Genomic DNA, 17,513 nt, shown 5'->3' with positions numbered 1-17,513 from the left:
TTTTTCTAAAACTAGTTTTCATGTTATTTAAGTGGCAAAGAGTACAAAAGTAAAACAGAGAGGAAAGCAATGTAGGCAATAAGGATGACAGAATATTTTTATCGATTATTGTACAAAGTTTTCTGCTTCATTATTAATCATTCTAAGTCTTTGAAGTGAAGTAGAAATTATGCATTAGGAAAATTCTTTTCAAAGAAATACCTTTTTGTATTTTATATATATTTTTATTTTTATCGCCCTTAATTATTTTTCTATTTGTACTGGGCCTGCTGTCGCTTACACTCTTTCTGTCTGTCCCCGTCTTTGGCACCCCTTCCTCCAGTTCTGCACCTCTTCCATTGCCTTTATCTCACTCTGCCTCTGTCTGCTCCCAGTTTGGAATTCTTTTTTTTATTATTGAATTTAATGGGGTAACAAAATTATATAGTTTCAGGTGTACAATTCTATAATATATCATCTGTATATTGTATTGTGTGTTCATCACCCCAAGTCAAGTCTTCCGTCACTATTTATCCCTCCTATATCCTTTTCTACCTGCTCCCATCCCCTCTTCCCTCTGGTAATCACCATACTGTTATCTGGGTCTATAAGTTTTGTTTTGTTTTGTTTGCTCAATCACTTCGCCTTTTTATCAAAGAAATACCCAGATAACAAGCCCAAACATTTGGTGTATTTTCCTCCAGTTAGACATCAGAGAAGTTAAAACCCTTAGCTACATAAACAAACAGGTGTCCTTGGTAGCAACAATGACAACCAGTCCTTGTTTTTTTAGTCTTAGCCCAGACTGCGAGCCAAATAGAAGTGCAACGCCTCCATTGCCACCTTTGCCATTTCAAATTAAAGAGATGACAAGTCCTTTGGTTAGTGATGAAGAAGTATTCCCACTGGTGAGTTGCAGGTGCTGGATTTTTTTTTTTCTTTAAAGGGTGATTACGCTTACACTGATACCAATATACTGATGTGTACAAAGTTGTTAAAAAGGTGTTGCTGCTTGAGTGGTTTGACCATGCCTATCTACAAAAGGAAAAGAGAGCCATAATGTTCCATGAAATATGCCAATCAATGGTTATTCACCTCTAGTGCAGGCCAGAATTACTGTGACTTCACCCCTGAACATTCCATGAGTCCTCAAGGATCTCTATATTTTAAAGAGCTACAGGTGATCTTTTGTGTCTGTTTAAAAATCTTTTCTATTGCTCTGACATGAATACAGAAACATGCACAAATCAGAACTGGACAGCTTGATGAATTATCATGAAGCTACCACCCAGGTAATAAATAGGACAGCCATAGCACTCCAGAAGCCGCCCCCCCCCCCGCCCTTTGTCCCCCTCCAGTCACTCCTTCAAATTGCTCCCAAAATAACCATTATCCTGACTTGTAATATAATTAGTTAGTTGTGGCCATTTGTAAATTTTATATAAATGGTATGTTCTTTTGCTTCAGGCTTTTTTTGTTCAACTCTGTTTATTAGCTTCATCATCCATGTTGTTTTACATACTATAGTTTATCTATTTTTTTGTTTGTCTATAGTATTCAATTATATATAAATTCTGTATGCAATGATACTACAATGATTCTACTGTTGACAGACATTTATAGCCTGTGTGGGGCTATTACAATAATGCTACTGTAAACATTGTATGGGTCTTTTGGTGCACATGTATATAATTTCCATTGGGTGTATCCCTAAGAGCAGAATTGCTAAGTTACAGAATATGCATAAGGTCAGCTTTAGGAGGTACTGCCAAGCTGCTTTCCTAACTATTTGAGTTAACACATGATATAATGTGTGTTTTCTTTGTTCTATATTTTTTCTAACATATGAGAGTGATTGGTCTTTTTACATTTAGCTTTTATGGTCAGTGATTAGTAACATCTTATTGTTGTTTTAATTCATATTTCTCTGGTGGCTACTGAGGTTGAGCACCTTTTCATTTGTTTGCTGGCCATTCTGATATCTTCCACTGGGAAGTGTCTGTTCCATTTTCTTGCCTAAGTTTCTATTGGATTATCTTTATTCTTATTAATTTGTAGAAGTTCTTTATATATTCTGGATATAAGCCCTTTGTTGGTTGTATGTATTGAAAATATCTTCTCTCACTTAATCTTACTTGCCTCTTAATCTTTTTTAAATTGTTGACAGTATTACAGACATCCCCAATTTCCCACCTCCTTTGATGTCCCCAATTTGCCCAACCCCAGACCTTCACTCACTGTTGTCTATGTCCATGGGCTGTGCATATATGCATATAAATTTTTTGGTTAATCTCTCCCCCTCCCCCTCTGAGATCTGTCAGTCTGTTCCATGCATCCATGCCTCTGGACCTACTTTGGGTTTCTTTGGGTTTTTGTTTTTTAATATGTTTTTGTTTTTTGGTGTGTTTTTTAAAAATATATATTATTGATTTCAGAGAGAGAGATAGAAACATCAATGATGAGAGAGGATCATTGATCGGCTGCCTCCTGCATGCCTCAACCTGGACACGTGCCCTGACCGGGAATCAAACCATGACCTGTTTCATAGGTGGATGCTCAACCACTGAGCCTCAAGGGCCGGGCTGGACCTATTTTGTTCATTAGTTTATTTTTTCCATTAGATTCCACAAATAAGTAAGATCATGTGATATTTGTCTTTCTCTGGCTGGCTTATTTCACTTACATAATAATCTCCAGGTCCATCAATGCTGTTGCAAAGGGTAAAAGATCCTTCTTTTTTATAGCCCCATATATTCTATTATGTAAATGTGCCACACCTTTTTTTATCCATTAATCTACTGATGGGCACTTGGGTTGTTTCCAGATCTTAGCTATTGTAAATAATGCCGCTATAAACATAGAGGTGGATATATTTTTTGTGATTAGTGTTTTGGGATTCTTAGGATATATTCCTAGAAGTGAGTTCACTGGTCAAATGGCAGTCCCATATTTAAATTTTTGAGGAAACTCCTTACTGTGTTCTATAGTGGCTGCACCAGTCTGCATTCCCACCAGCAGTGTACTAGGGTTCCGTTTTCTCCGCATCCTCGCCAGCACTTGTCATTTGTTGATTTGTCGATGATAGCCATTCTGGCAGGTGTGAGGGGATACCTCACTGTGGTTTTACTTTGCATCTCTCTGATGATTAGTGACATTAAGCATTTTTCATAAGTCTATTGGTCATCGGTATGTCCTCTTTGGAGAAATGTCTATTCGGGTTCTTGGCCCATTTTTGTCTTCCTTTTGCTAAGTTGTCTGAGTTCTTTATATATTTTGGAAATTAACCCCTTATCTGATGTAAAATTGGGGAATATGTTCTCCCATTTTGATAATGGTTTCTTTTGCTGTGCAGAAGCTTTTTTTAGTTTGATGTTATCCCATTTGTTTGTTTTTCCTTTGTTTAATGGTATTTTTTGATGAGCACAGTTCTTAATTTTAATGCAGACTTATGAATCTTTTTCTTTATAGTTAATATTTTAGGTATTCTATTTAAAAATTTTGCCTATCCCAAAGTTATAAAAATATTATCCTATGTTTCCTTCTGGAAGTTTAGCTCTTTACTTTTCATATTTAGATCTACATCTGGAATTAATTTTTGCATATGGTACAAGGTAGGATTCTCAATCTTTTTCCCCATGGAAATACTCACTTGAACTTATATATGTAATCCAGGCCTTGAGATTCTTTCTAATTTATTTGTATTTGGAATCAAAATAATGACAGTTTGTTTTCCTACTTTCAAATCTTTATACTTTTTTTCTTTTTCTTGCCTTATTGTACTGATCAGGACCTTGGGTAAATGTTGAGTAGTAAAACTGGTATTTCCAGCACGCTTCTTTCATTGCCAGTTGCAAAGGAAAGATTCCAATATTGCACCATAGTGGTATTTGCTATAGACTAAGTAAAACAGAAGGATAGTATGTGGTTTGCATTAAGTATTGATTAGTAAACAATGCAGTTATCAATGTCCAGAACATGACCATGGGAGTGGGTGCCTGAAATGAAGTGTTCCCCAGAATTTTGTTTTTTAACTTCCTTTATTTGCATATCTTGGATGATTTCAACCAGACTCATGGCATTAATCATTATAATTTCCAAATGTATATCTCTGATCCAGACCTATCTTCTGAGATCTGGACTGATATATCCACTGTCTACTTGATAATCTAGTAGACACTTCTAGCTCAAGCTTTATTCAAAATAGAATGCATTTTTTCCATTCAGATATTAATTCAAAATTCAGAACCTTGGGAATCACAAATAAATAAGACTTTATCCTTAATGGGCTCCTTTTACTGTTTTCCTTTCTCAATATATGGCATTGATGTCACCTAGTCACTCAAACGAGAATCTAGGATGTTGTCTGCTTGTGGTCAGTCAGTTTCCCTAGAATCTGAGGTGGAGATTCTTGTGAAAGTGATTTATTGAGAGAGTATTCTCGGCAGAAGAGGGAGGGAAGTAGATGAGGGGAGGGAAGGAAAGCTAAATAAGAATGAGGTCTCAGTTAAGACTGGTCTAGCCTGATCTCAGCAGGAGCTTGGAGCATGGATTACACAACAGGGTTGATTCCCCGGGAGGACAAGAAGTCTGGTGTTTTGTGCCCCTGTGTCAATCAGGCTTGCCTCTGAGAGGGAATGCAGTGAAGAAGGGATTGAAATGAGGCAGGAGGCTCCAGTGCAGCCGAGGGCAGGTTTCCAGAGAAGTGGCCAGCTGTGAGCTATTAGCAGTCAGCACCCCCAGTGCTACAGGATAGATGCACCACCTGGTGAAGGGGAGCCTTCAGCATCCTTTCCATGTTGTTCATTCCTTCCAGGCATAGCTTCTCCAAGATTCTGGATGGTCATAATATCTGGTTAGTGCTATAAACTACTTTCCTTGATGCTGCAATTGGTCTCAAGGACTTAATTGATACGCACCATCTCCTCACCCATCTAGATTCCCTGCTCCTTGTGCTTCTTTCGTAGTGATAAGAATTCAAGGTGCATTAGTTTGTGCTTAAGAGGAGATACGTAGCTATGCTCCATGTCACTGGACACCTGAAAACACCAGGTGAATCCCCTGAATTGCTTGTGAGGTTTGTCTTTCACTTTCTGGAGTCTGTGTGTCTTGCCAAGCCTTCTACATGCTTACCACTTCTTGCTCATCAGGTCTTAGCATGGTGTTAATGTTAATATATGATTGATGTCTTATAGTCTGTAGTCCTTGGAATGTTCAGGTGGCCCAGGCTCCTTCAGAATTTACTGTGACAGCATCATTAACATAACACAATAGTGGGGCAAAAACATGGACTGTTATATTAGAAATCAGAGAGCTGAACAGAGGACGCCTTAGTCAGTAAGCCAGATTTGGAGTCTTTATTACGCTAGTGGTCTCAGAGGAGTTGCCTCCAAAGTCTGAGCAAAGTAACATGGAGGAAGCATTCCCTTTATACCAGTGGTTCTCAACCTTTCTAATGCCGCGACCCTTTAACACAGTTCCTCATGTTGTGGTGACCCCCAACCATAAAATTATTTTTGTTGCTACTTCATAACTGTAATTTTGCTACTGTTAATGAATCGTAATGTAAATATCTGTGTTTTCTGATGGTCTTAGGCTCTACAGCAGTGGTTCTCAGTCGCGACCTACAGGTTGAGAACCACTAGCAGGGTTGCCTAAGACCATCGGAAAACACAGATATTTACATTAAGATTCATTAACAGTAGCAAAATTACAGTTATGAAGTAGGAACGAAAATAATTTTAAGGTTGGGGGTCCCCACAACATGAGGAACTGTGTTAAAGGGTCGCGGCATTAGGAAGGTTGAGAACCACTGCATACCCTCCGGTTTCTTTGTCTCCTAAATATGGGGCTTCTGGACCTTTTGCAGGCTTTACGAAGAGCCCTATGTACTGGGACGGGGGCAGTGTGCTCAGCAGGTATTTTGCAGGAAGCTTGTAACCTTGGGCAGAACACATCTCAGATAACTAACAGACACCTAGCATGGGAGGAACCAGGGACAGACCAGACCCTTATGTCAGCAGAGTGGCTTGCAGGACCAGATAATTGAGCTTATTTTCCCTATTATTCGAGCAAGTGTGCTTACAGAAGCCCGGAATAGCAAGATTACTTCCTGGAATTAACAGAACAAAGGGCCATCTGTGTTTAGTGGGAAATTTTAAACAGCAGTTCTTACAAAATGGAGGTTACGGGGACAAGATGGCGTGGCTCTGCTTCAGGGCGTGCACTGTTGTCTAGGCTGGGCCATGTGAGTGCGAACGGCTGCTGGCCCTGCTCCTTATTATTAAACGGATGCATTTGCCAGATGAACAGCAGCATGCCACGTACCCAAGGCTGCGATATTCTCTTGCAGTAAAGATACTGTGTCTGGCCCAGCAGCTACAGCTGGGGCCACTTCTCAGATAAGATTGTGGTACTTCACTATCATCTGCCAAGATCCATACACTTTGGCGGAGGCCAGACTTGTGAACTAACCCCTCTCCCCCCACCCCCACCCCCCGCCGTGACAAACTTCACCTGCATTCAAACTGCTGACTCTCCAAACCCTTTATAAAGTCCATTCTTCCTAATAAAACCAAAGTTGACCACAGAACTAGAACATTTAAATACAAATTCCCCCAATTTATTTTTTAATTAACTTAAAAATTATTTTTAATGAGACACTATAAAATTACCTAATATCACCCTTTATTCCTCAGCTACAGACATTATGTGTGTGATAGGGGTAAAAGTAAGCACTAAACAGGCCACAAACAGCTAAATGAGCACTTCCTTACCACGTGAAGGATGGAACTGGGCACCCATCACTGAGGCTTTCTCAGCTGTAACTGGACAAACAAGATCCCTCCCAGCACATGGCCCGACCTGCTTAGAAGCCACTCTTCCGCCCTCCTCACCTAACTAACTCCCCAGCAGCAGTTAGCCCCTTTTATAGGAATCCTTAGTTATTTCCCTATATAAGCTTTCTTCGTCCCATTCTACTAGAATCTTATTTCAGCCTTTTTAGGGTTGCCTATTTTCAGATGAAAATCACTGGTTTTGCAAATTAGTGGAGTATGTTTTAGGTAAGTTTCATGGTAATTGTGTTCTCTCTGCATCTGCAGTTGGACACTGTAATATTCACTTCTAGAGATTTTTTATATAACAGAGCTGTGATGTTTTAGCTCCTTGCCGATGTCATTAGGGACTGCATTACACTGGTAGAGAGAATTCAGCTTAAGGTATGTTCTTTCATTAAGGGTTGTAGTGTTTGACAATATATGTCAGGGCTGAAGAATGCCTGGAAGTATGAAGATTTAAAAAGGCTTTGTGCTCCTCAGCTAACTTGTCTTTCTTCCTTTAGTCTCCCCCAGACACGTCCTTCCCAGCTTCCCTGGCCACGCAGCATTTCCTCATGGAGGAAGAGAAGCGAGCAAAAGAACTTGAAAAACTTCTAAATGCACATATTGATGAACTGCAAAGACATACAGAATTTACTCTCAATAAATACACCAAGCTAAAACAAAATAGACACATATGAGCTTTCAAACTTTTTTTATTTGTTCCCCCATCCCAACAAAAAAAAAAAGCTCTGGCAAAATATTTATGAAGCTGATTAATGAAACTGAGAAATTTTGTTCTGTTTTCTTGAGTAAATCATTTCTGTAAGGCAGCTGAAAATAGTAAGTATTTTGTTCGATTATGCTATCTGTATATCTGCATTAACATAATAAATTGTTTGGCTATAGAATTACTATAAAATAAACATCACTACTCCAAAAGAGCACTTTTTTCCAGTCTAGGGATATTTTGGAATTAAATGTGCAGTTTTATTCCCACTTGAATCATGTACACTGAAAACCCACTTCCTCTGTAACCACACAGAAGGAGGGAAAGGGCAGCACTATACTTATTCCAACTGTAAATGAGTCAAGTGCAGCCCAGTTGGACTAGTTTGAAAACTCAAGGATTTTTGAAAATGAAAAATATTAAGTATTTTGAGGTATGTAAACATCCTAAAACCTCTATTAGGAAGAAAAAAACCTAGCTTTACTGTTTCTGCACTCATCTTTGTAATGTCTCTGTTTCAACACAATGGAATATGCTGTCCACACACCTGCAATATGTGTGCTAAATATTAATGCTTTCTTGTCAATACTATTACTTCATGGACATGAACAAGATAAAGAAAATATAAAGCATTGTTGTTGTAATACCTCTGTTTTTAATAAAAGAATGCAAAATTCTATGGACTTGAAACACAAATGTCAAATCTTTATAGAACAGTAATAGCATGGTAGTGAACAATAAAATTCACATTACAAATATGCGCTCATGATAATCCATTATTCTTTCTTTAAAAATGACATTTATATAAAGATGAAAAAAAAAACCCTATGTAGTTACTCCAGGTAAGTCGCATAGCTTTTATAGTGTTTCTTTTTTCTCTTGAAAGAAATTAAGCCTCAATGTACTGAAACGTAAGTCAAGATGTCTTTAGATAACAGGTGTCACTGTTGTGTGAAAACTGCAGAGCCCTGATCACTTCAGGGGACCCGACCATGTGGATTAGTATAGCTCTTGATCTCTGCCAAAAGCCTTCACATAGCATTGTTCATTTCAACCCAAAACAAGCCTATGAAGTCAACAAGGCTAGTGTCCTTACTCCTGGAAACCAAGCTGTTAAGAAACCTAAAATCGTGGTCAGCAAGGGGGGCAGAAATGCCCGGCTTCTGACGCCTGGCTCCAGCTGTCACAAGCAAGCAGATGGCGAATAAGGCTGTATCCACAGGAGCCATGTTTCATGACAAAAACATCAGAGGAGCACAAAGCCTTTGGTGTGCCCAAAAGAGCTCCCCGTGAGAAAAATAAGAAAAATCAAAATACTTTTTCAGTTAGTAATTTCTAGCCTGGACACAAAGAAAATAATTTTCAGTGTTATCTAAAGAAGACAGTAAGAAAAAGAATGTCTAGGGAAAGGGTGTCCCATAAACAAAGTCTAAAACCTTTGTATCCTTAATGCAAATGTAAACAAGGCAAAAGTTTAAATATATCTTTATACTCCCCTCAATCTGGATGCCACTGCCCTCTCCTCAGGGTTAAGGCGGGATTGAAAGCTGGGTGGTGAAATGCAGATCTGGGCTACTATGTTCTTAGAATTTAGCCGTCCAGACACCATGACCCTGGAGGCTGTCCAGGACTAACAGTACACTTGCTCCTCCAGATTATTATTTCAAGTCCACAGCAAACCTCTTTGAAATCACTAGATTCTACTTAACACCAGCTTTCTCAAAAAAGTGGTTTTCAATACGTTTTGCTTAACAATAGGGTTTGGTGTTCCAAAGGAATCATATGCTGAAGCCCAGCCTATAATGAAGATAAAAATTAAGCAGCTCTGGTTGAATTGTGAAAGGAGGAGAGGAGGGAGGCCTCCTTGCTGTCCATCCCCACTCCACTCCTCTCTCCTGCCCTCCACAGACCAAAGGGCTTCCACGGAGCAGTTGCCCCAGATGTCGTCGTGGGAGGGACTGAAGGAGAAGCAGATTTGCTCTGTTATTAGCACAGAACTCATTTTCCTACAGAAACCATGCCAATGGCTATAGCCTCCTGCACACCACAAAAGCCAGTCTAGCTACAACACGAAGGAAGGAGTAGAAGGAGGGGAATAGGAGAAAGCCCAAACAGGCCGTTGAACACTGAAAGTCAATTCAAAGAGGAAGTGTGCCCTGAGTTAACTTTTGCCTCATGATGGCTTAAATATATACTTTTACTTCTCAGTGATCCAGGAACATACTAACTGGTTTAATTTGGGAGAGAGGGGCTGCTGGAAAATCACAGATCATCCCCAAATGTCAGTTAAAACAAAATGGCGGCAAGTCTTCTTATCTGTCAACAGAGCTGCTCTGGCTAAGTGGACCTCAGAGTCCCCCCTTATCATCACCTGGACACTCAGCCCAACCTGCTTCTGACCATCTCCTCCCACTCTGGGACCGCCATCAAGCTAAGCAGCTTCCACTGCCTAATTATGGAGGCCTGCCTTGGAGATGAGTTTGTCTAGGTCCCTGCTATGCCTCAAACATTAATCTGACCCAAACAATCTATAATCAATTGCAGTTTTAACAATGATGTGGAGTGATCCCCTCCCCATCCCGTTATCTCAATTAACATAAATTTCCTCTTAATATATGTGCCCCGTCTCCCCGACCCGTCTGAAAGCTCCTAGAAGAGAGGGGTATTCTTAGGCTTCTATGCCTCCCCTGAGCACCTTGCCCAGGTCCTGGCCATGGGAGCTATTTGATAAATAGCAATCGGTGAGTGGACTGAATCCAGACATGGGGGATGCAGAGTAGAAGTTGGAGGTAGTTTAGGGTACAATGACAAAATACTAGACAGAGCAAATAGTCAGCTGCAGAAAAGTGCACAAACTGTTAATTTGTCTGAATGCCGGTGGGTATGGGGGAGGTTTTTCACTCATACTTGTCCTCACATAGGACCATCTAAGCATCTACACACTCCTTTTATGCGTTTCAACTAATGTCTAATAGGAATCTATTATAGAACATTAGCCATGTGCTTACTGGTTAGAGCCAATCTACATTAATAAAAGAGAAAGATGCAAACTGACTGTACCTCCGTGACACCCACCAGCCAATCAGGGGTGAGTATGCAAATTAACCCAACAAAGATGGCGAGTTAATTTGCATATGCAGGCGCCGAGTGGCCTGGGTCCCGGGAACATCTTTGGGACCTAGGCCACTCCTAGCCTGTAGGCCCATGCGTAGGCCCTAAGTGGCCAGGGTTCCAGAACGCCCCCAGCCGTTCCGGGCCTATGGGCGCAGGCGCCAAGTGGCTGCGGGCAGGGCGGCTGCTTGCGCATGCGCCGATGCCAAGCGGTGGCCCGGGTCCACACCCCCAGCCTGGCACACACAGCGTGGGGCTGCTGGGCTGCTGGGCTGCTGGCCTTGGGGGCGTGTCCCCAGTGGCCGCTGCACGGCCCAGGTCCACGCCCCCAGCCCAATGCACACACACACACACACACACACACACACCTACAGCCTCGGGATCTCAGCCTCAGAGCTTTGCACGTCCCCACAGAGTGATTCCCCCCCCCCACACACACACACACACACACCTGCAGCCTCAGGGTCTCAGCCTCTGAAGCGTCCGCATGCCAGCAAGTGATCCTGCCCCACCAGCAGCCTCAGGGAGTGAGCCTCGGAACTTCCCTCGCCCCCAGCCGAGTGATTGGGGGGGGGGAGGGGAATGGCGGGGGGAGGGGGGGGAGGGGCAGGAGGGAGGGGAGGAGCGGGGCTGGGGTATCTGGGCAACGCTGCCCAGCAAACCTCTCCCATTGGGCAGGAAAGTAAATGGGTTTTGTTTAAAATCTTTATAAACCGCAAAGGAAATGTCTAAGGTAGGTTTCATGTCAGAAGTAACTTACAACTAATTTCTGAAGGAAAACTGCTACATTGCAGTTATATTACTAGAGAGTACCCCATGGTCCGAAAGTCAGGCTCCGCAGTGGCCATGGCATGCACTCCCCGCCCTGGTTCCTCAGCACCTCTGGCCAGCTTAAGCCCACCCAGGAAGTTTTAACAATGATGTGGAGTGATCCCCTCCCCATCCTGTTATCTCAGAGATCGGGCCTAAACCAGCAGTCGGACATCCCCCGAGGGGTCCCAGATTGGAGAGGGTGCAGGTTAGGCTGAGGGACACCCCTTAGTGAAACCATAAGAACCCCAGGGCTAGAGCAATGCGGTAGAAGTATAATAGGGATTCGGGCCCAAGGACTTAAAGCCCACCTAGCAACTGCAACTCTGCCCAACCCTTTGAACCCCACAGACTGGAGCATCACCAGGAGCTAAATCCTAAGTGATAAAACATTCCAAATTCTTTCCTCCTATAATGAGGCTACACTGTGGCCCAAGGATAATAATGAATGGACCATGGGCCTCCTGAGCTCTGGCTGAGGGAAAACTTAGAGGAAGCTTTCATGACCTCCAGGACCTCCCGGGGGGAGGTCAGGCAGAAACTTTGGCCAGCATCACAGAAATCACCAGGCCGTGTTCAGAAGTGGTGCACATCACCATCCCCCAACATAGGCAAGAGTGGTCACAGTCTGGTAATAGGATGAACATGAGTCTGAGTTAGGCAGATAATTCCTGTTATGGTGACCAAGAATATGATCACACAGCTGAACTGCCAGCTCGTCTCCAATAGCAAGGTTTCAAACAGGGAAAGATTCAGCAGGGCCAAACATAGAATGAGGAGATACTCAGAGCCACCGAGCTGGCCCCATGGCCAGATTAGAAATTGTTAGGTCTTAAAGGTTCTCATACATTTGAACAGGTTAGAAGAGTTGGAGGCCAGGGGTTCTCTTAGCCCGTGACCTTAACAAAGCTTCCATTTCCTTATCTGTAGAACAGGCATAATACCATGACCTGCGTCAGAGGACTGTTAGGAGGATGAAAGGAGGTAATGTACACAGAGCACTTAGCAAGGCGACTGGAACACAATGAGAACTCGGTAAGTGCTGGCTGCTGGCACTTCCTGCCATCCCTGCCCTCTGAGGCATCAGATCTGAGCTCAGAATGAAACACATCCTCAAAGAATAAAACTATCATTTATTGAAGGACCATATGCCAGCCACTACAATACAAATTAAACTTGTTTAATCACTAAAATTTTTATTAAGAAATATTTACATAGCATAAAGTTCGCCCATTTCAAGGGCATAATTCAATAATTTTTACTAAATTTACAAAGTTGTGCAAACACTTTTTTGGAACATTTCCATCATCTAAACAGACCCCTAGTGTTCATTTGCAGTCACTCCCTGTTCCCATGCCCAACCCCAGGCAGCTGCGAAGCTACTTTCTGACTCTGTAAGTTACTTGGATGTTTCATGTAAGTGGATTCCTGTAATATGTAGGGTTCTGCATCTGGCTTCTTTCATTTAGCTTGTTTTTGTGGTTCAGGTTGTAGCGTGTATACAAAATTTGTTCCTTTTTATGGATGAATAGTATTCTGCTGTACAAGTAAAAGGCATTTGATTTACCCCTTCCGCAGCTGACGGACATTTGTTTCCAGTGTGGCAGCTGTTATGAATAAAGTTGCTATGAACATTCATATTCAAGTCTGTGTGTGGATGTTTTGTTTTTGTTAGTAGATTCCTAGGAGTAGAACTTCTGAGTCACATGGTAAATTTATGTTTAACTTTTAAAAGAAACTGTCAAATTGTATTCCCAAGTAACTGTACCATTTACATTCCCACCAGCAGTGTATAAGGGTACTAATTTCTCCATATCCTCTCCCGTACTTATCATCTTTTTTTAAGAGAGTCATTCTTTTTCTTTTTTTTTTCTTTTTTTTTTTTCCCAAAATATATTTTATTGATTTTTTACAGAGAGGAAGGGAGAGGGATAGAGAGCTAGAAACATCGATGAGAGAGAAACATCGATCAGCTGCCTCCTGCACACTCCTTACTGGGTATGTGCCCGCAACCAAGGTACATGCCCTTGACCAGAATCGAACCTGGGACCCTTGAGTCCACAGGCCGACGCTCTATCCACTGAGCCAAACTGGTTAGGGCAAGTCATTCTTTTTTTAAAATATATATATTTTTTATTGATTTCAGAGAGGAAAGGAGATGGAGAGAGAGATAGAAACATCAATGATGAGAGAATCATTGATCGGCTGCCTCCTGCACACCCCCTACTGGGGATCGAGCCCGCAACCTGGGCATGTGCTCTGACCAGGAATCGAACCATGACCTCCTTGTTCATAGGTTGACACTGAACCACTGAGACACCCAGCTGGGCTATTGTCTCTCTTTTTTATTATAACATTTCAATGTGTGTGAAGTGGTATTTCATCCTAGTTTTAATTTGTATTTCTCTACTAATCATCTTGAGCATCTTTATGTATACTTATCTACCATTCGCCAATCTTTTTTGGTGAAATGTCCATTCAAATCTTTAGCCCATTTTATAATAATTTTTCTTCTATACTGAGTTAAAAGAATTCATTATACATTTCAAAATAAGTCCTTTATCAGGTATATGATTTGCATATATTTTCTCCCAGACTGTTGCTTATCTTTTCATTTTCTTAATAGTATCTTTTGAAGCCATATTTTTTTTATTTTGCTGTAGCACAATTCATCGATTTATTCTTTTATAGATTACTAGAGGCCTGGTGCATGAAATTTGTGCATGGGGGGGCGTCCCTCAGCCCAGCCTGCACCCTCTCCAATCTGGGACCCCTCAAGTGATGTCCAACTGCCAGTTTAGTCGGACAGTCAGACATTCCTCTCACAATCCAGGACTGCTGGCTCCCAACTGCTCACCTTCCTGCCTTCCTGATTGCCCCTAACCGCTTCTGCCTGCCAGCCTGATCACCCCCTAACCACACCCCTGCCAGCCTGTTTGCCCCTAACTGCCCTCCCCTGTAGTCCTGGTCACCCTTAACTGCCCTCCCCTGCAGGCTTGGTCCCCCCCCCCCACAACTGCTCTCCCCTGCAGGCCTGGGTCCCCCTCAACTGCCCTTCCCTTGCAGGCCCAGTCACCCCCAACTTCCCTCCTCTGCCGGCCTGGTCACCCCTAACTGCCCTCCCCTGAAGGCTTGATTGCCCCCAACTGCCCTCCCTTGCTGGCCTGATCGCCCACAACTGCCCTCCCTTGCAGGCCTGGTCCCTCCCAACTGCCCTCCCTTGCTGGCCATCTTGTGGTGGCCATCTTGTGTCCACATGGGGGCAGCCATCTTTGACCACATGGGGCAGCCATCTTGTGTGTTGGAGTGATGGTCAGTTTGCATATTACTCTTTTATTAGATAGGATAGAGGCCTGGTGCATGGGTGGGGGCCAGCTGGTTTGCCCTGAAGGGTGTCCCGGATCAGGGTGGGGGTTCCCTTGGGGCATGGGGTGGCCTGGGCGAGGGGCCTGTGGTGGTTTGCAGGCCAGCCACGCCCCCTGGTGACCCAAGCGGAGGCCCTGGTATCTGGGATTTATTTATCTTCTACAATTGAAACTTTGTAGCCTTGAGTGGAGGCCTGGGCTGACCAGGGTGTGCAGAAAGCTTGGCTTCCTCCATTGCCGGGGAAACCCAAGCCTCCTGCTCGCTCCGTGGCTGCAGCCATCTTGGTTGGGTTAATTTGCATACTCACTCCTGATTGGCTGGTGGGCGTGACTTGTGGGTGTAGCAGAGTGATTTTTAATTTGCATATTATTCTTTCATTAGATAGGATGCTTTTGGCATAGTATGTAAGAAATTTTTCCCCGACTCAAGGTCACAATTATTTTCTCCTATATTTTCTTCTGAAAGTTTTATAGTTTTAGGTTTTATATTAGGTTAATGATCCATTCTGAGTGAAGCTTTTTGTATGGTACATGAACCTAGATAGATTAATCTTTTTACATGTGGATATTCCATTGTCACAGCACCATTTCTTGAAAAGACTCGTCTTTCCCCATTGAATTGTCTTGGTACTTTTGTTGAAAAAAATCAATTGACCATAAATATAAGGGTTTATTTTTGGACTTTTAATTTTGTTCCCGTGATCTGTATGTCCTTATGCCAGTACCCTAGAGTCTTAATTACTGTAGCTTCACAGTAAGTTTTGATATTGGGAAGTGTAAATTCTCCAATTTACAAGATTGTTTTGGCTATTTAAGGCCCTTTGTTTTTCCACATGAGTTTTAGGATTACCTCGTCAGCATCTCAATTTTTGCAAAGAAAAAAAAAAGCTCACAAAAACAAAACTAAACAATAACAAAAAAAACCTGCTGGAATTTTATAAGAATGGCAATTCTCTCCAAAATGGAATTCTCTCCAAATTGAACCTCAATTTGGGGAGAATTAACATCTTAATAATATTGAGTCTTCCAATTAATCAGTGAACATAAAATATCTCTCCATTTATTTGGATCTTCTTTAGTTTCTCTTAGAAATACTGTCAGTTTTCAATATGCAAGTCTTGCAGTTCTTTTGCTAAATTTATTCCTAAGTGTTTTATTCTATCTGATGCTATTAGGAATGAAATTGCCTTCCTAATCTCATTATGGGATTATTCATTCCTAATATACAGAAATTCAATTGATTTTTGCATACTGTTCTTGTATTCTGTGACCTTGCTGAGCTCATTTATTCTACTAGTGTATGTTTCTTAAAACTTTTCTACATACAGGATCATGTAGTCTTTAAATAAAGATAGCTTTTACTTCTTCTTTCCATTCAGGTTTATTTCTTTTTCTTACCTGATTGCACTAATTAACTCCAATAAAATGTTAAATTGAAGCAGTGACAGCAATCATGTTTCTGATATCAAGGGAAAGGTTTCAGTCTTTCCCAATAAGAAAGGTATTAGCTGTAGGTTTTTTGTAGATGCTTTTTATCAGATTGAGGAAGTTCCCACCTACTCTGCCTACTTTGTTGAGAGCTTTTATGATTGGGTGTTAGATTTTGTCTAATACTTCTTCTGCATCTATTAAGATGATCATGTGGTTTTTATCCTTTATTAGTGTAGTATGTTAATTTATTTTTTAGTATAAACTCATCTTATATTCTTGGGATAATCTTACTTGATCATGATGTATAATTCTTTTTATATGTTGCTGGGTTCAGTTTACTACCCTTTTTTGCTATTTATAAGAACTGCACTATTTTTATTACATTTTTAAAATTTTTTCAGTGACAGTTGATATTCAGTATTACATTAGTTTCAGGTGTACAACACAGTGGTTAGACATTTACATAACTTATAAAGTGATCCCCCCATAAGTCTTATGTTTTGTTGAAGATTTTTGTATCTATATTCCTGTGGGATAGTGGTCAGTAATTTCCTTGTCATGCTTTTGTGTGGCTTTGATATCAGGATTAATTCTTCTGTCATAGAATGAATTGGGAACGTTCCCCTACTCCTCTATTTTCTGAAAGAGTTTCTAAAGAACTAGCATTACTTCTTCAGATGTCTGGAGGAATTTATGCTATCCGGGCCTCGGCTTTTATTCATGGCAAACTTTTAATTATTAATTCAATGTCTTCCCTTGTTATAGGTCTATTCAGATTCCTATTTCTTCTTTAGTCAGTTTCAGTGATTTGTGGCCTTTAAATTCAAGTTAGTATTTATAATAACCCCTTAAAGAAGTAAGCCCAATATATTTTGAGATTCAAAAAAACGGAGTGATTCATATCAAGGTCAGCTATGTGGAAAAAGGCCAATCTGTGGGGTTCCTAAGTCCATGCTCCTAACATTAGGCCACACTGCCTCTAAACAAATAGGGCTTTTTAAAATGACTCCTCTGGGGGAAAGAGGGACATATGTAATACATTCAACAATAAAGTATTATTTTTTTAAATATATTTTAAATTAAAACTTAAAAAAATAAAATTAAAATTACAAAAAAAGGAAAAATAACAAAAAAATCAAGGGATTCCCTTCCCTCTCCCCCAACACACACACCTCCTGAGAGTCACCACTAAAAACAACCTTCTTTTTTATTCCACAGCCCATCAAAGTTTTTTCCTCTCAAAGACCTGTCCCTCCCTGGAGTCCGAGTTGC

General features: G+C 41.3%; 1 protein-coding gene across 2 annotated transcripts in view; it reads left to right on the top strand.

Moving 5' to 3' along the window:
• DEUP1 (deuterosome assembly protein 1) overlaps positions 1–7,495 on the top strand; it is a gene marked incomplete at both ends in the record, with an annotated part of 80,288 nt that extends 72,793 nt beyond the window's left edge. For both annotated transcript variants that reach the window (XM_080640190.1, XM_080640189.1), the window contains 2 exons: positions 773–887; positions 7,319–7,495. In XM_080640190.1, coding sequence (XP_080496316.1) covers positions 773–887; positions 7,319–7,495 — 292 coding nt within the window. The remainder of the gene's footprint in view (positions 1–772; positions 888–7,318) is intronic.
• Positions 7,496–17,513: the final 10,018 nt, after the last annotated feature.

The sequence above is a fragment of the Plecotus auritus genome, assembly GCF_963455305.1.
Source record: "Plecotus auritus genome assembly, chromosome: 9".
NCBI classification, from domain to species: domain Eukaryota; kingdom Metazoa; phylum Chordata; class Mammalia; order Chiroptera; family Vespertilionidae; genus Plecotus; species Plecotus auritus.
Note: the sequence above shows the minus strand (reverse complement) of the source record. Positions and strands in the feature narration are given on the sequence as shown.